General features: G+C 40.1%; 1 protein-coding gene across 1 annotated transcript; it reads left to right on the top strand.

The window, feature by feature from the left end:
• Positions 1 to 10,450: 10,450 nt before the first annotated feature.
• On the top strand, positions 10,451 to 10,988 carry LOC132017289 (histone deacetylase complex subunit SAP18-like). The gene has a single exon (XM_059399076.1). The coding sequence runs from the start codon at positions 10,466 to 10,468 to the stop codon at positions 10,922 to 10,924; it is 459 nt and encodes a 152-aa protein (XP_059255059.1). The 5' UTR covers positions 10,451 to 10,465; the 3' UTR covers positions 10,925 to 10,988.
• The last annotated feature ends 6,482 nt before the right edge of the window (positions 10,989 to 17,470 follow it).

Here is a 17,470-nt window from a genome sequence, read left to right as displayed (position 1 = left end):
GACTCTGAGACCATGGTGGTGGCCTTCACTCTTGATGCATAGGCCAGCTTGCTCCAGGGACAAGGCTCTGCTCCCCAGCCAGCCCTCCTGCTGCAGATGTGGTAGGAAACTTGCTTCCTGTTGGGTTCTCCAGCCCTCGTCTCAGCAGGGGGCTTGGTGGGAAGCAGCTGCAGGCAGCATTATGGACTCTTGTCCAGTGTGCCCCTTGCTTCCTTGGACGAGGCACCACAGGTGTCCTCTGCCTGGTGTCTGTGAACTCAGCCAGAAGAAGCACTTCTTCCAGAGCCATACCCCTGAGAAATCCTCTGCTCCTCTGTGCTGTGTGGAAGAGGCCAGTTTTCATTTGGAACTGAAATCTCAGCTCCTGCCATGAGGTTCCAAGGTCACATGGCACACCAGTCTCCTTGAAGCTCTAGTTCCACATGGAGCCTGATGTGCAAGACTGAGAGCGAACCTGGGCGGCCTGCTGTTGCTGCTGCTGCTGCTGCTGCTGCTGCTGCTGCTGCTGCTGGTTCCTTCCTGAAAAGTGTGCAGCAAAGCCTGGTTTGTGATGTTGTTCCAGGAAAGAGGGACAGGTGCACCATTCTGCCCCAGCACAGGAGATGCCAGATGTCAACCACGGGTGGCTGGTGCAGGGAGGAGAGATGTCTGTTTCCCAGGACCTTGGCCAGAGGGAGATTTGGACCCTGGGATGCTTCTGTGCTCAGCTTTCTCAGGTGAGCACATCAGGCAAGGGGAGGACATGTGTGTGCTCACCTGAGATCGAGCAAGGTGTCTGGTTTCAGGTTTCATGTGCAAGTGGATTCCTCTTATGGCTCATTTTCCTGATGGTCTTCAGGTTGCTATAGGGGGACCCATTGTCCTGGACATCCTGGCTGTGCAAGAGCTCTGGTCACCTTTTCCCCTGAGGCTCCAGACTAGGAGATTGGAGGAGTCAGTGTGAAACCATCCAAGTAGGCCTCTGTTTCTCCCTTGCTGGGATGGCCTGGTGACTGTGATAAATGCTCTGGAAATAGAAAGCAAGAGACAGGGCTGGGGAGCTGAAGGGGGGTTGGTGGTGGTACTTGCTATTCACATGGGGCCAGGTGGGTCTTCACTAGGAGGGTGATGCTTGAGTCAAGTTCTCTCTTTTTTTTTTTTTAATTAAATTTAATTTTTTTCAGTGTTCCAAGATTCATTATTTATGCACCACACCCAGTCCTCCATGCACTTGATGAGGTCCCAAAAGTTCATTTTCGCTTTTGTTTCCTTTGCCTTTGGAGACATGTCTTGAAAGAAGTTCCTGTGACCGATGTTGAAGAGGTTACTGCCTATGTTCTCCTCTAGGATTTTGATAGATTCCTGCCTCACGTTGAGGTCTTTTATCCATTTCAAGTTTATCTTTGTGTATGGTGTAAGAGAATGGTCAAGTTTCATTCTTTTATACATAGCTGTTCAATTTCCCCAGCACCATTTATTGAAGAGACTGTCTTTTTTCCACTGGATATTTTTTCCTGTTTTGTTGAAGATTATTTGACCATAGAGTTGCGGGTCCATATCTGGGCTCTCTACTCTGTTCCACTGGCCTATGTGTCTGATTTTTGCCAGTGCCATGCTGTCTTGGTGATCATAGCTTTGTAGAAAAGCTTGAAATCAGGCAACATGATGCCCACAGTTTTGTTTTTCTTTTTCAACATTTCCTTAGCAATTTGGGGTCTCTTCTGGTTCTATACAAATTTTAAGATTGTTTGTTCCAGCACTTTGAAAAATGCCGGCAGAGTTTTGATCAGGATGGCATTGAAAGTATAGATTGCTTTGGGCAGTATGAACATTTTAACAGTGTTTACTCTTCTGATCCATGAGCATGAAATGCTTTTCCATCTTTTCATGTCTTCTTCAATTTCTTTCACGAGTGTTCTGTAGTTCCTCAAGTACAGATCCTTTACCTCTTTAGTTAGGTTTATTCCCAGGTATCTTATGGTTCTTGGTGCTATAGTAAATGGACTCAATTATCTAATTTCCCTTTCTGTATTTTCAGTGTTAGTGTATAAGAAGCAACTGTACATTTCTGTACATCGATTTTGTATCCTGCCACATTACTGAACTGCTGTATGAACTCTAGTAGTTTGGGGGTAGAGTCTTCTGGTTTTCCATATAAAGTATCATGTCATCTGCGAAGAGAGTTTGACTTCTTCATTGCCAGTTTGATTACCTTTTATTTCTCTTTGTTGTCTGATTGCTGTTGCTAGGACTTTTAATACTATGTTGCACAAGAGTGGGGAGAGTGGGCATCCTTGTCATCTTCTGATCTCAAAGGGAAGGCTGTCAGCTTTTCCCCACTGAGGATGACATTCCCTGTGGGTTTTTCATAGACAGGTTTTATTAAGTTGAGAATGTTCCCTCTATTCCTATACTTTGAAGCATTTTAATCAGGAACAGATGCTGGATTTTGTCAAATGCTTTTTCTGCATCAATTGAGAGAACCATGTGGTTCTTCTCTCTTCTCTTATTGATTTGTTCTATCACATTGATTGATTTGTGAATGTTGAACCACCCTTGCAACCCAGGGATAAATCCCACCTGGTCATGATGGATAATCTTTTTAATGTACTGTTGAATCCTATTAGCTAGGATCTTGCTGAGAATATTGGCATCCATATTCATCAAGGATATTGGTTTGAAATTTTCCTTTTTGATGGGGTCTTTGCCTGGTTTGGTGATCAGGATAATGCTAGTTTCATAGAAAGAGTCCGGAAGTTTTCCTTCTGTTTCTATTTTTTGAAACCGCTTCAGGAGAATAGGTATTATTTCTTCTTTGAGTGTTTGGTAGATTCCCCAGGGAATCTGTCAGGTCCTGGGCTCTTGTTTTTTGGGAGATTTTTGATCACAGCTTCAATCTCATTACTAGATATTGGCCTCTTCAGGTTGTCAATTTCTTCCTATTTCAGTCTTGGAACTTTATAGGTTTCCAGGAATACATCCATTTCTTCTAGGTTGCTTAACTTATTGGCACATAACTGTTGATGATCATTTCTGATGATCATTTCTATTTCCTTGGTGTTAGTCTTTTCTTCTGGATTCATTGTCAGTGGTTTATTGATTTTTTTTAAAGATTTTATTTATTTATTTGACAGACAGATAGGCAGAGAGGCAGGCAGAGAGAGAGAGAGGAGGAAGCAGACTCCCTGCTGAGCAGAGAGCCTCATGTGGGGCTCCATCCCAGGACCCTGGGATGATGACCTGAGCCGAAGGCAGAGGTTTAACCCACTGAGCCACCCAGGCACCCCAGTTTATCAATCCTAATGACAGAATTAGCACCTAAGCTGTGAATCTGCCCATACCTTTACATAATACGTGGTTATAATTTTCAGAGAGGACATCTCTGCTAGGTCCTACCTTAGATGTTGACATACTAGATTGTTGATATTAGGCATGCATTTGTCCTCTGCATCACTGAAAAGACTGGAGTTTAAAATATCTAGAATGTTTTTTTTTTAATTTTTTAATTTTAAAGATTTTTATTTATTTGAGAGGGACAGACAGCATGAGATGGGGCAGGGGACACTGGGATCATGACCCGAGCTGAAGGCAGATGCTTAACTAACTGAGCCACCCAGGTACCCCTTTAGAATGTTTTCTAATGATAATTCTATTGAGATTTTAAGTCCTTGTGCAAGGGTAACAGTAATATTTTCTTTTTAAAGCATTTTTATATATAAATTAAGAATTCATATGCCATATAGAGTTTATTGGTTTCCATTTATTCTTCCTTAAAACCTTATTATTAGTTAGCCCCTTTCTTAAAAAAGAAAAAAATTGTTTAATGTGGCTGTCTGTAGCTACCTTCATATTTCACTTTTCTTTTATTCCAAACTTCCAAAGTAAGTGGTTTATACCAGCTTCCTCCTTTTCTGCATTATCTTTCCTTTCTCACTTTTTACCAGAAATCAGGAAGCTGGAAGGAAGTGGACACCGAGCATTAGGCTGCATCTTGCTCTTGGCACTCTTCCCTGGTCAGGACACTTAATCTTTAAATCTAGGTTGCCAGGTGTCCAGTACTGAACCCACATAGTCTGGTATTGTAGTTTCTTGTTTGGCAGAATGAAACTTATAAACAAAAATGTCCCTTGTTTTTTGTATTTTTTTGGGGGGTGGGGTGGGGTTCCTTAAAGGGTTGTTTATGGCTCAGGATTCTCTGAGACCAGACCTTGGTGTTACTAAACATTGGTAGAAAAAAAAAAAGGTCCCAGGAATTTGCTCCTGGAGGTGCTAAGGATAGAAACCTGTCTGTGTGGGTGCCAGCCCTGCCCAAGAGAGCTTGCTCTTCTAGGGCTTAGGGTCCTGGAGATGGATGCCCAGTGCTCACACTCCAGATATAGCTGGGGTCTCTACTGCCACAACAGAAGACTCTCCATCTAAAACCAGTTGCAAAGTGGCTGTGCCATTGTGCATTCCTACCAGTAAGGAATGGGAGTTTCCATCGCTCCATATTTTTAGCATTTGGTGGTGTCAGTTTCCTGGATTTTAGCCATTTTGATACGTGTGTAGTGGTGTCTTGTTTTACCTTGCAGTAGTATATGATGTGAAGCATCTTTTCACATACTTATTTACCATCTGTATTCTTTTTTGATAAGGTGTCTGTTTAGATCTTTGTTCATATTTTAATTGAGTTTGTTTTCTTTTTGTTTCAATGGTTCTTTATGTATATTTTGAATACAAGTTCTTTATTGGATATGTGCGTTGTAGATATTTTATCCCAAGCTAGCTTGTCTTCTCATTATTTTAAGAGTGTTCTTTACAGACCAGTTTTTAATTTTAGAGAGGGAGGAGGAGGGACAGAGGAAGACAGAATTTTAATCAGGCTCTATACCCAGTGCAGAGTCCCACATGGGACTCATTCTCACAACCCCAAGATTATGACCTTATGACCTGAGCTGAAATCAAGAGTTAGGTTCTTAACCAACTGAGCCACCCAGGTGCCCCACAAACTGGTTTTCAATTTTAATGAAGTTCACCTTACCAGTTTTTTCTTTCATGGATCATGCCTTTGATGTTGTCTCCAAAAACTTACTGCTAAACCAAGGTCATAGACATTTTCTCTGATGTTCTTAGAATTTTATAGTTTTTCATTTTGCATTTAAGTCTATGATAGATTTTGAGTATAATTTTTGTGAAGGTGGAAGGTCAGTGACAGGATCACATAATTTCCCTTTTCTTCCTTAGCTTGTTGATGTGATGAATTGCCTTGATTGACTTTTGAATGTTGAACCAGTCTTGCATACACAGAACAAGTTCCACTGGTCATGGTGTATAATTCTTTTCATACATTACTGGAAATGGTTTGTTAATACCTTGTTGAGGATTTTTGCATCTCTCTTTATGAGGAATACTAGTTCATAGTTTTTCTTTCTTGCTGTACCTTTTTAAAAAGATTTTATTTATTCATTTGAGAGAGTGGGAACATGATCTGGGGGGCAGGGAGGAAGAGAGACAAGCAGACTCCCCACTGAGTGTGAAGCCCGGTGTGGGACTCCATCCCAGGACCCTGAGATTGTGACTTGAACCAAAGTCAGATGCTTAATCAACTGAGCTAACCAGGCACCCCTTTCTTGCTATTATCTTTATCTGTTTTGGTATTAGGTTAATGGTGGCCTCATAGAATAAATTAGAAAGTGTTCCCTTTGCTACTATTTCCTGGAACAGATTGTAGAGAACTGGTATCATTTCTCCAAATATGTAAATATTTTGTAGAATACACCAGGGAAACCATCTGGGCCTGTTGATTTCTGTGTTTGGATGATTGTTAATTGTTGATTTGATTCCTTTATCAGACATAGGCCTATTCAGATTATCTATTTCTTGTGTGTGTTTTGATAGATTGTGTCTTTCAAGAACTTCATTTGTTTTATCTAAGTTATCAAATTTGTGGCATAAAGTTTATATTCTTTTAATGTCTAGGAGGTCAGAAGTGATGCTACTCTTTAATTTCTGATATTAGTACAGGTTTGGTTCTAGATATTGTGGGTTTGGTTCTAGACCACCACAATAAAGTCAGTCAAATAAATTTTTTGGTTTTGCAATGCATATGAAAGTAATGCTTATACTGTACTTTGGTCTGTTAAGTGTACAGTAGCATAATGTCTTTTAAAAAGTACGTACATTAGTTTAAAAGTATTTCTTTTAAAAAATGCTAACCATCATGTGAACTTTCAGTGAGTTGTAATCTTTTTGCTGGTGGGGGGTTTTGCTTGATGTTGATGGCTGCTGACTGATCAGGGGGGTGGCTACGAAGGTTGGGGTGGTTGTGGCAAGTTCTTAAAATAAGGCAACAGTGAAACTTGCCACATCAATGAATTCTTTCACAAGTTATTTTTCTGTGGCATGTAGTGCTCTTTGATAGCATTTTACCTACAGTAGAACCTCTTTCAAAATTGAAGCCAATCCTTCAAACCCTGCTCCTCCTTGGTCAACTTAGTTTATGCAATATTCTAAATCCTTTGTTGTCATTTCAACAGTCTTCACAGCATCTTCCCCAGGAGTGAATTCCATCTCAAGAAACCACTCTTTGCTCATTCACAAGAGCAGATCTTCATCCATTCAGATTTTATCACAAGACTACAGCAATTCATTCCCACCTTCACATTCCACTCCTGAATCCACTTCTCTTGGTGTCTCCACTGCATCTCAGTGACTTCTTCCAAGCTCCTGTTAATGGTATTTTGACCTTTTCCCATGAATCACAAATATTCTTGGTGGTATTTAAGAGGGTGAATCCTTTCCAGAAGGTTTTCAATTTACATTGCCTAGATCTATTGAAGGAATCACTGTTTATGGCAGTAATAACCTTATGAAATATATTTCTTAAATTGTAAGACTTGAAAGTTGAAATGACTCCTTGATCTATGGGCTGCAGAACAGATGTTGAGCTAGGAGGCAGGAAAACAGCATTAATCTCAAGGTACCTATCAGAGCTCCTGCAAAACCAGATGCCTTGTCAATGAACAGTAATATTTTGAAAGGAACCTTTTTCTCTGAGCAGTAGATCTCAACAGTAGGCTTAAAATACTCAGTAAACCATAGTGTAAATAGATGTGCTGTCATCCAGGCTTTGCCATTGCATTTTCAGAACACAAGCAGAGTTGACTTAGCATAATTCTTAAGGGCCTTAGGATTTGGGGAATGGTAAATGAGCATTGGCTTCAACATAGTTACCAGCTACATTAGCCCCTGACAAGAAAGTCAGACTGTCCTTTGAAGTTTTGAAGCCAGGGACTGACATCTCCTCTTTAGCTATGAAGATCCCAAAAGTCCTAAATGGCATCTTTCTTTTAATATTAGGCTATTTCATCTACACTGAAAATCTATTGTTTAGCATAGATAGGACAGGAGCCATCCCCTTTGCACTCGCAGGAGGCACAGAATGATCTGCCAGATCTTCTGGATAACTTGCTCAGCTTCTGTATCAGCACTTGTATTTCTACATCACTGTGTACTTTTATGTTATAGAAAGAGCATCTTTGCTTAAACTTCATGAGCCAACCCATGCTAGCTTCTAACTTTTCTTCTGCAGCTTCCTCACCTCTCAGCCTTCATGGGCTTGGGGAGAGTTAGGGCCTTGCCGTGGATTGGGTTTTTGCTTAGGGGAATGTTGTGACTAGTTTGATTTTCTATCTAGATCACTAAATCTGTCTCCATATCAGCAGTCAGATTGTTTTGCTTTCTTATAATTTGCTCACTGGAGTGGAACTTTCATTTTATTTTTAATTTTATTTTTTCAGTGGCACTTTTAATTTCCTTCAAAAACCTTCCCTTTGCATTCACCACTCAGCTAACTGTTGTGGTGCAAGAGGTTGCCTTACTTTCAGCCTATCTTGGCTTTTGACATGCCTTTCTTACTAAACTTAATCACATCTAGTTGTGTTTTTTTTTTTTTTAAGATTTTATTTATTTGACAGACAGAGATCACAAGTAGGCAGAGAGGCAGGCAGAGAGAGAGGAAGAAGCAGGCTCCCTGCCAAGCAGAGAACCCCATGTGGGGCTCAATCCCAGGACCCCATGACCTGAGCGGAAGGCAGAGGCTTAACCCACTGAGCCACGCAGGCACCCCGCCCCTAGTTTTTTATTTAAAGTAAGAGATGCATGAATCTTCTTTTCACTTGAACACTTTAAGGCCACTATAGGGTTATTAATTAGCCGAATGTCAATATTGTCTATCTCAGGGTATAGGGAAGCCTAAGGAGAGGAAATGAGGCAGGGGAGCTCTTGGTTCGTGGACTAGTGAGAGCACATTTAATAAGTTTGCAGTCTTACATGGGTGAGGTTCATGGTGCCCCAGAACAATTATAATAGTAACCAAAGATCATTGGTCACAGATCACCATAACAAATATAATACTAATATTTTATAAAGTTTTTATAAAACTTTATAAAAGCTTTAAAACTTTATAAAAGTTTAAACACTTTTATAAAGTTTGAATACTTTTGAGAGTCACCAAAATATGGGTCACAAAGTGAGCAAATGATGTTGGAATATGTATGGCACCAATAGACTTACTTTACATGGGGTTGTCACAGACCTTCCAATTTATAAAAAATGCAGTATCTGGAACGTGTGATAGGGCAGAGCATAATAAAACAAGTTATTCTTATTATTGTGTCTTCTCTCTTTTTCTCTAGGTCAGCCCAGCAGGAGGTTTACCAGAAGTATTTTAAAGAGCTAGCTTTTGATTTCACTGACTGTTCTTTATTGTTTTCCTGTTTTCATTTGTTTGTGCTCTAATTTTTATTAGTTCTCTTCTTCTGCTTGCTTTAAGTTGTTCTTTCTCTGGTTTCCTAAATTGGAAGCTCAGATTATTGACTTTACATCTTTCTTTCCTAATATACACATTGAATGCTATAAATTCCCCTCTAAATACTGTTTTTGCTGTATTGCACAAATTTTGGTGTGTTATATTTTCATTCAAATAATTTTACATTTCTCTTGATTTTCTCTTTAACCCGTGTGTTACTTACAAGTATGTTGTTTCATCTCCAAATATGTTGGGATTTTTTCCAGCTAGCTTCCTATTACTGATTTTTAGTTTGATCCCATCATGGTCTGGGGGGCATTCTTTGTACGATTTCCATTCTTCTAAATTTGCTGAGGTATGTTTTATGACCCAGAATGTGGTATGTCCTAGCGAATGTTTTGTGTGAGCTTAAAGAGAATGCATGTGTGATGAGCACTGGGTATGATATGCAACTAATGAACTAATGAACACTACATCAAAAACTAAGGATGTACTATATGTTAGCTAACTGACTGTTAAAAAGAAAAGAATGTGGGGTGCCTGGGTGGCTCAGTGGGTTAAAGCTTCTGCCTTCGGCTCAAGTCATGATCCTAGGGTCCTGGGATCGAGCCCCACATCAGGCTCTCTGCCCAGCAGGGAGCCTGCTTCCTTTCCTCTATCTCTGCCTGTCTCTCTGCCTACTTGTGATCTCTGTCTGTCAAATAAATAAATAAAAATCTTTAATAAAAAAAAAAAAGAATGTACATTCTTCTGTTAGGTGAAGTATTCTGTAGTTTAGAACCAGTTCATTGATAGTGCTCTTCAGTTCTGTTATCCACATGTTATTCTGCTGGCTGGATCTGTCAGTTACTGAGAGAGAGTACCGAAGTCTCTAGCCAGTATGGTGGGCTTATCTCTTTCCTCAGGCGTTTCAGCTCTCTCTGAGGGGCGCATACACATGAAGTATTGCTATGGCTTCTGGGAGAATTGATTCCTTCATCCCAATGTTACGCCTCTCTTTATCCTGGATCATTTTTTGTCTTGAAGTCTGCTCTTAACGAAATTACTATAGCTATTCTAGCTTTCTTTTGGGGTGTTAGCTTGGCATATCTTCTCCATTCCTTTACTGTTAACATTATATGTGTCTTTATATTTTAAAAGTGGCTTTTTTGTAAACAGAATATACTTGAATCTTGTTGTCTCCTATGCTGATCTTTTAATTGATACATTTAAACCATTTATATTTAAAATGATTAGTGACACGATTGGATTAATATCACCATACTTGTAATTGCTTTTAATTCTTCGCACTTGTTCATTTTCTTTTTAAAAAATCTTCTCCATCTTCTGCCCTTTCTGGTTTTAATTGAGCATTTTCTGTTCCATTGTCTTTCCTCTCTTGTCATATTGATTATACTTTAAAAAAATATATTTTCTCGTGGTTGCCCTCAGGTTTGGCAGTATATATTTACAATTAGTCTGGGTCGATTTTCAGATTGCACCATACACTTCACGGCGGGGGGGAGGGGATTGGGGGCACACAGATTCCTTGTGGCAAAACATTACCATTCCTCCATCCTGTCCTCTGTAGTACTGTTGTCATTAATTGGGACTTGATCCACAAGCTGGAACCACTCTGTATGTTGTTGCTATTATTACTTTGAGTAAAGAGTTATCTATTAAGAATAAGAAACAGGTCTCGCGGGCCGTAGGAGGAAGATGGCGGTGGAGTCGCGCGTTACCCAGGAGGAAATTAAGGAGCCGGAGAAACCGATCGATCGGGAGAAAACGTGCCCGCTGCTGCTGCGTGTTTTCACCACCAATAACGGCCGCCACCACCGAATGGACGAGTTTTCCCGCGGAAATGTACCGTCCAGCGAGCTGCAGATCTACACCGGGATGGATGCAACTTTGAAAGAACTGACTAGTTTAGTAAAAGAAGTCTACCCAGAAGCTAGAAAGAAGGGCACACACTTCAATTTTGCAATTGTTTTTACAGATCCTAAAAGGCCTGGCTATCGAGTAAAGGAGATTGGCAGCACCATGTCTGGGAGGAAGGGGACTGATGACTCGATGACCCTGCAGTCGCAGAAGTTCCAAATAGGAGACTATCTGGACATAGCAATCACACCTCCAAATCGGGCACCACCACCTTCGGGGCGCATGAGACCATATTAAATTTTATTTACTATTTCTTGAATTATTTTTCATTCAGTTATGTAAAATAAATTCTTTTTCCTCCCCTCAAAAAAAAAAAAAAAAAAGAATAAGAAACACAAAGTTTAATTACCTTCATTTATTCCTTCTTTAATGCTCTTCATTGATGTCAACCTTAAAAGTAAAATAGCCAGCAACATTAGTTTATTTGGGAATTGTAATTTGGGGTGTGCAACTATGACAAACCATAGGCAAATGCAGAAAACAAAGGAGGAGAGCTTGCTTTTACAGAGGAAAGGAGGAAGTTAGGGGCTGTGGGAATGAAAGCCCACTGAAGGAGGGAGAGAGTTCAGGGTTATGGGGACTTTTCATGGCTGAGCTGTTGCTGGGCAGGAGGACATTTTTCCTCCTCCTGGAGTGGTAAGCTGTTTCTTGTTGGGAAATACAAACATACTGCTTTTTTCCTGCTGAGGTCTGTAGATGGTACAAGTGCTAGTGCATAGTAACTCCCCCTTCAGGGCTTTCTGACTCCCTTTGAAATGAGTCTTCTTTTGTTCATTTTCATTTCTTTATGGAGATCCAAGTTTCTGGCCTATATAATTTTATCTGTAAGAACCTCAAACTTCAGTTTTCCTCTGATGTCCTTGTTTTTATTTCCCTCTACCCCCTCTTGTCTTTCAAAAATCCTTCCAAATGAAGTCAGATGTCAACCTTGTTGATGGGTGATATAAATAGTAAAGTAATTGAGGAAGGGGATAATTCTATAATTTTATATTTAATCTCCATTTTTTTGTTCTGTGGGGTATTCTTAATTTTTAGTGGGTCACGGTACCTGGGATATGACCTTCAGAAGAGTTTCTTAGCCTTCATCCCCCTGACCCCCACCCCCCCTTATTTGAGACATGAAGGCTAGAGAGCTGGATTTAGCTAATTGTCCTTCTTCAGGTCAGATGAGGCTTTAGTAAAACAGTTTTCTCTTGAAGGCTGGCCTTCCTTGTACAGGAAAAAACAAGAGCAGAACAACATTGGGCAGATTTCAAAATGGTTATTTTCCCCCTCTCCTGCCAGAAGCCCCAGGGGAATTTTCTCCTGTCTTCATAGTAAGAACTTGGTGGGGGCTTCTAGCAGTAATAGTCATGAAAGTGTGAGACTCCCCTGTAAGACTGAGCACCCTGGAATTTTTAACTGAAGCTTCTCCAGGATGAGCCTCCAGCAACCATCAGTTACAGGTGAAACTATAGTACTAGCCCCAGCATTGGTTTCTGCTGCCAGTAAACTATGATTCTCCATATTGCCTATCTCTGGTTTGGGGGGCATATCTTTACCTATGAACCTAATTTTCTAATGAATCTAAGAAGCACTTTGTTTTTCAATTTCTTTGGCTTGTTTCTTGATGTGGGTAAGAGAGTGATGATTTCCAAGCTTTTTACATGTTGGACCAGAAACTAGAAGTACTCTCAGTGGTTCATTTCTAACCACCAGTGGTTACTCAGATGTGTCTGTTCTCTAATGGGTCATTCTTGGTACAGTTTAGCTATGGATTGTCAGTACTTAAAACTGAAGTGCCAAGTATTTTAATAAAGGGAAAGGCTATGAGGTGGAGGAAAGTAGAGTATACTGTGTGTGTTCTTTTTTTGATAATAGGAGATGGACAGTTTCTCTTTTGGGGACCCTAGGAATGGAGGAATAAACATAAGAGGAGCACTGAGCGGAGCTTAGGAGAGGTAGGCGAGCTTTGTCTTTTTTTGTTAAGTTTTAATTTGAGTTAATTTAAGGTTTAATTAAGTTTAAAGTTTAAGATGTTTAAATCCGAAACATTTTAAGTATATTAAAGTATTTGAAAGAAATACATAGATTTGTGTATATATATAAGGAACAAATATGGAAACAAATGTAGTAACTAGTTCTAAGTTGATGCCTTGTATGTGGAGTTTATTTCTAGAAAACAAGTACTCACCCAAAAAGAAAGCCATATGGGTCTATTATTGGGTATCATGCAGATTGAACTGATTTGGTACTCATGTCTGGATGCACACACCTTAACCAGCCACTATTTCTCTTCAGAGCACAGGAAAACACTATACTCACCAACCTGTGAAGTAGATATCCTAGTTATCATCATACAGCTGAGAATATTGATGCTCCTTGAGGTTACCTGGAGAGAGGAGGTGAAGGAACTTACCAGAGGCTTGTCTGGCACCATTGCATCTTCCTGCAGATGCTCTGACCTTTGCCCAATCTTTGTGCCCCTTGAGTTCTCTGTGGGTGATTACTGTCCAGAGCACCCACTTTATGAAAATGCTTCCAATCTTTTTGCTTTCACAGCACCCTGTTCTTTTCCAGTCTCCTTGACCAGCCTTTCATTTTCACAAGTTCTTCTTCCTAAACATCTTATGTTTGTCACTGAGAGATCAGCAGTAGCTCCTGGCCTTTTATTACAAAAGAACAATGTCCTTTGGGCCACCTGTTCTAGGCCAATATATAAAAGTTCATTTGTTCTGTGTCTAAAGGGACTCCACTTCTCTCCAAGAAGGGAAGAATGTTTAGATTTGTAGCTACAACCCTTTGTTTGGCTCACAGAACTCAACATACTTCTTCAACCAGCACGGGATTGACCGTCAGAGGAAGATGAAATAATTTTATTCTTCAAAAATAAATAAATAAAGGGGCACCTGGGTGGCTCGGTGGGTTAAGCCTTTGCCTTTAGCTCAGGTCATGATCTCAGGGTCCTGGGATCGAGACCCGCATCGGGCTCTCTGTGCAGCAGGGAGCCTGCTTCCCCCTCTCTCTTTCTACCTGCCTCTCTGCCTACTTGTGATCTCTCTCTCTGTCAAATAAATAAATAAAGTCTTCAAAAATAAATAAATAAATAAATAAATAAATAAATAAATAAATAAATTTAATACTGGCTGAAGAATTGGTAGGAAATAAACCTGTATCAGAAACCCTAAAAGGGGATGTATTGTCAGGAACACAAGATCTTATCTCGGAAATGCGAGGTCTTTGTGATTAGATCCAGGTAGATTCTTGGCTAGAATGCTAAGTTATTTTGTGTCCTGTGAGTATCAAATCTGGGTATAAAGGGTTCATCTGCCTCTCATTTGTTACACTGATTTTGATTGCCCAGTGAAGGGTTTGTCTGATTTCTCCACTGTAAAGTTAATATTTTTTTTTCTACTACTGTTACTAATAAGCTATCTGGGGGAGAAAACTTTCAGACTATGCAAATATCTTATTCCTCATTAACATTTGTTCCTTTGATTTAGCATCTGTTGATGAATTTTGCCTGGGGCCAGTGTTTACTTGTTGCTGAGTGATGATTTTCTAACTCTAACACTCCCTCTGTGTTTACCAGTTGGCACTTGGCATTTTACTTTTAGCAGGAACCCTGCTTTCTTGCCTTTTTATTTTTTGTTGTGGACCCGTGGATTCCAAGATTTTTTTCAATGATTTATAACTTATTACTGTCCTTAATTACTTTGGTGCTCAAATGCTTTTTTGCTTTTTCCCTCCATGAATGTTGTTTACGGGTATAGTACTAACATTGACCAGAGGAGAGCACCTCTGACTGCATCTAGGGGCTGTGGGTGGGCAACTACTGAGGGCTATTCTTAGATGCCGGAAAGGCCTTTCAAGTTTAGTCACATGTTCATGGTTACTAATCTGCCTCTGTACTAATTCAGTGCTAGTGACTCTAATCTGTAGGATACACGCTTGTGTATTTAACATATCCTATCTGCATATAGTTTGCTTTTGCCTCCATTATATTTTCTCATCACATTTGATATTTTGAGAATAGTCAGAAAAAAATATCTCCTTTTTCTAACTACATTTTTGGTCAGGTTTACTTTAATTCATAGAGTATAACTTTAGGCCCACAGTTGGTTGGCTTCCACCTTGTCATTTTTTGTCTGATTCCACTTGAAGTAACATGGAGGCAGGAGCGTGTGACTCAGTCAATGCTCTGTGCTTTCTGGAAATACAATATTCTGATTATCCGTGATTGAATATAAATGAAAATATGTATGCCTACATGTTCAGCACCTGTTCTGTGCTATTCATGTCCATTAATAATCTCTATTCGGTTTCTCTAAATTTATACCATGAATTGATGAAGAATTATCTAGTAGAAAATATATTAATAGTCCAATGACTAATCTATACGTCAAATGAAAACTTTCTATGTGTTCTTACCAGTAATACTCTAATTTTATTCAACTTTTTAAAAGGCCATTCTGCTTATTGACTAAATTCGTATCTTTATATAGCATTGTCCAAAATTTTGGACATGTTTGTTCATAGCTCCTAAAATTGGAGTGATATCACTATCAGCTATTTGTATGAATTTTAGGGAAGAACTGTTGGTAGACATTGACTTTTAGCAATGTCAAGTTCATGGTTTTGAAATATGTATATATTTAAATTCCTTTAATATTGCCATTTAAGAATGTAATTTACTCAGACTGAGTCATACTACTGTACTTACTACTGTACTTACTGTAGTTACATTCTTCCCAGAATGTCTTCTCAGAACCTAAAAGGGAAAAAGGAAATGGTTGATCCAGTACATACAGTGATATGATTTCTGAGACCAGCACATTGGTTCCCGTTTGGGTGGGTATTTAGTTCTGCTCCACCCTCTTGAAAAAAATTTTTTTCTTCTCAAATGTAGTTTATGAAAAATTAGATTACAGGGCTAGAAGTAAATAAATGTGTGTGATGCCACATTTTAGACATATTGCTATATTTAAGAATAAACTTCTGTAGATTGTAGGCTGTTTTCATTTTCCATTTCAAGGTACACTTTTGGCAGCTCCCTAATCACAGTAAAGATGTTTTCTAATCCTTCTTTTGACAGAGGACTGCTGCTGCTATTAAGTCAGCATTTAAATTCCATGAACTGTGAGAGACAGGAATCACAAGGATAAGGCCAGGTGTTCTGTTCCTGCCCAAAGAGTGAATGAGCTGTTTCGTGCCTGAAGGGAGAAAACTCTGGGTGGGGAGGAGCCTCAGGAACTAAGCACCAGGTTCAGTAGTGCCCGCTTTTACTAGAGAGCCCCGCTAGCACTTGCTTTTGTTTTGGCAACATGCTTCCCAGAGATCCACATGATAAAAGGTTGTAGTGATAAAGTTCATGATGGTCTTGGTGGGGGCGGGGTGGTGGTGGGATATGACTGCCTTGAATGTAGCCTGAATCACTCTGATTTGAGCACAATTATTTTGAGACTTTTTTTTTTTTTTAAGTAGATCTGACTTGCCAAGAGTGGAGTCCTTAATTTTCAAGTAATTGAAGTGGGGTTTTTTTTGTTGCTGTTGTTTTTCATCTCCAGCCAGGAGTTATTTATGGGTTTAAAATGGATGTGAAAGTAACTCAGACTATTTCAGTGTCTGAAATCACTAAAAGATAAAATGATATATTAATATAATCATATTCTTGATCATGTGAAGGTTACCTTTATGAAGAACTCTGATTTGTTTCACGTTGCTTTAGGAAAACTTAATTATGGGAGAAATGAAGTCAGTGTCATTAAGGATGGAGGGTGGGTATCTTGATAACTTGGTGTGGTGTGGGTAAGTGCTGGGGATGTGTCTGCCCTCGCTCTCAGGTTTGTCCAGCAGGCTATTCTGTTAGAGGTTCCTAGAATAACAGGCTGCTTAGGGACTTACAAGTTATGCACCTATAACCTTCTGAGGAGAGTCTCTGTCCCCACCATGCCATGGTTATTTTAAGCAGCATTGTTCACAGTAGGCATCACGCTGAGGAGTTGGGTTTATTTGGGATACCATGGGGGCTAGGGGAATGACCTGGTACTTTTGATTTTCAAGGATCCCTGGCACCTCGGAGGAAGAGGGTTTGGAAGAGAACAATCTGGGAGTCAAGAGAAATGATAAGAGCTTGAGGGGCAAGACCTAAGAGGTCCAAGTGGTGAGTTTGACTGTATTGTTGGGGACAGACTAGGGAGACTCATCCCCCACCCCTCATGGGACAGATGATTGGGTCCACAGAGACGTCACAAGTCATTCCCACATACATTCTCTCCTAGGCAGGGAAGGACTGGCACATATGTTGCCCAAGGAACCAGGATGAGTAAGGGACATGATTTCACAAAGAAATGAGTCTTTGTCATTGAGTGTGACATATGGGTAAAGTGTCAATCAACCCCATGGAACTGTCTGTGAGCTGGCAGCCAAGAGCTGGGATTAGAGACTATGGGATGAATTCACTTTTAGACATGTTGAATGTGAGGTACCTAATGAGATATCCAGGTGGACATTTTCAGGACAGGGATGAATTTCTTAGTCTTCAGATGGGGTAGGGAGATTAGACTGGCCATTTGAGAGTCATGTGTCTTTTTTGAAAAACATTTTTATTTATTTATTTGGGGCGCCTGGGTGGCTCAGTGGGTTAAAGCCTCTGCCTTCGGCTCAGGTCATGATCCCATGGTCCTGGGATCAAGCCCCTCATCGGGCTCTCTGCTCAGCGGGGAGCCTGCTTCCCTTCCCCTCTCTCTATCTGCCTCTCTGCCCACTTGTGATCTCTGTCTGTCAAATAAATAAATATAATTT

The sequence above is a fragment of the Mustela nigripes genome, chromosome 5 (assembly GCF_022355385.1).
Source record: "Mustela nigripes isolate SB6536 chromosome 5, MUSNIG.SB6536, whole genome shotgun sequence".
Lineage (NCBI taxonomy): Eukaryota > Metazoa > Chordata > Mammalia > Carnivora > Mustelidae > Mustela > Mustela nigripes.
This window is presented reverse-complemented; position numbering and strand designations above follow the sequence as displayed.

Excerpts from the sequence above, each read along its gene's own strand:
- LOC132017289 (XM_059399076.1), top strand. The coding sequence starts at position 10,466 with ATGGCGGTGGAGTCGCGCGTTACCCAGGAGGAAATTAAGGAGCCGGAG.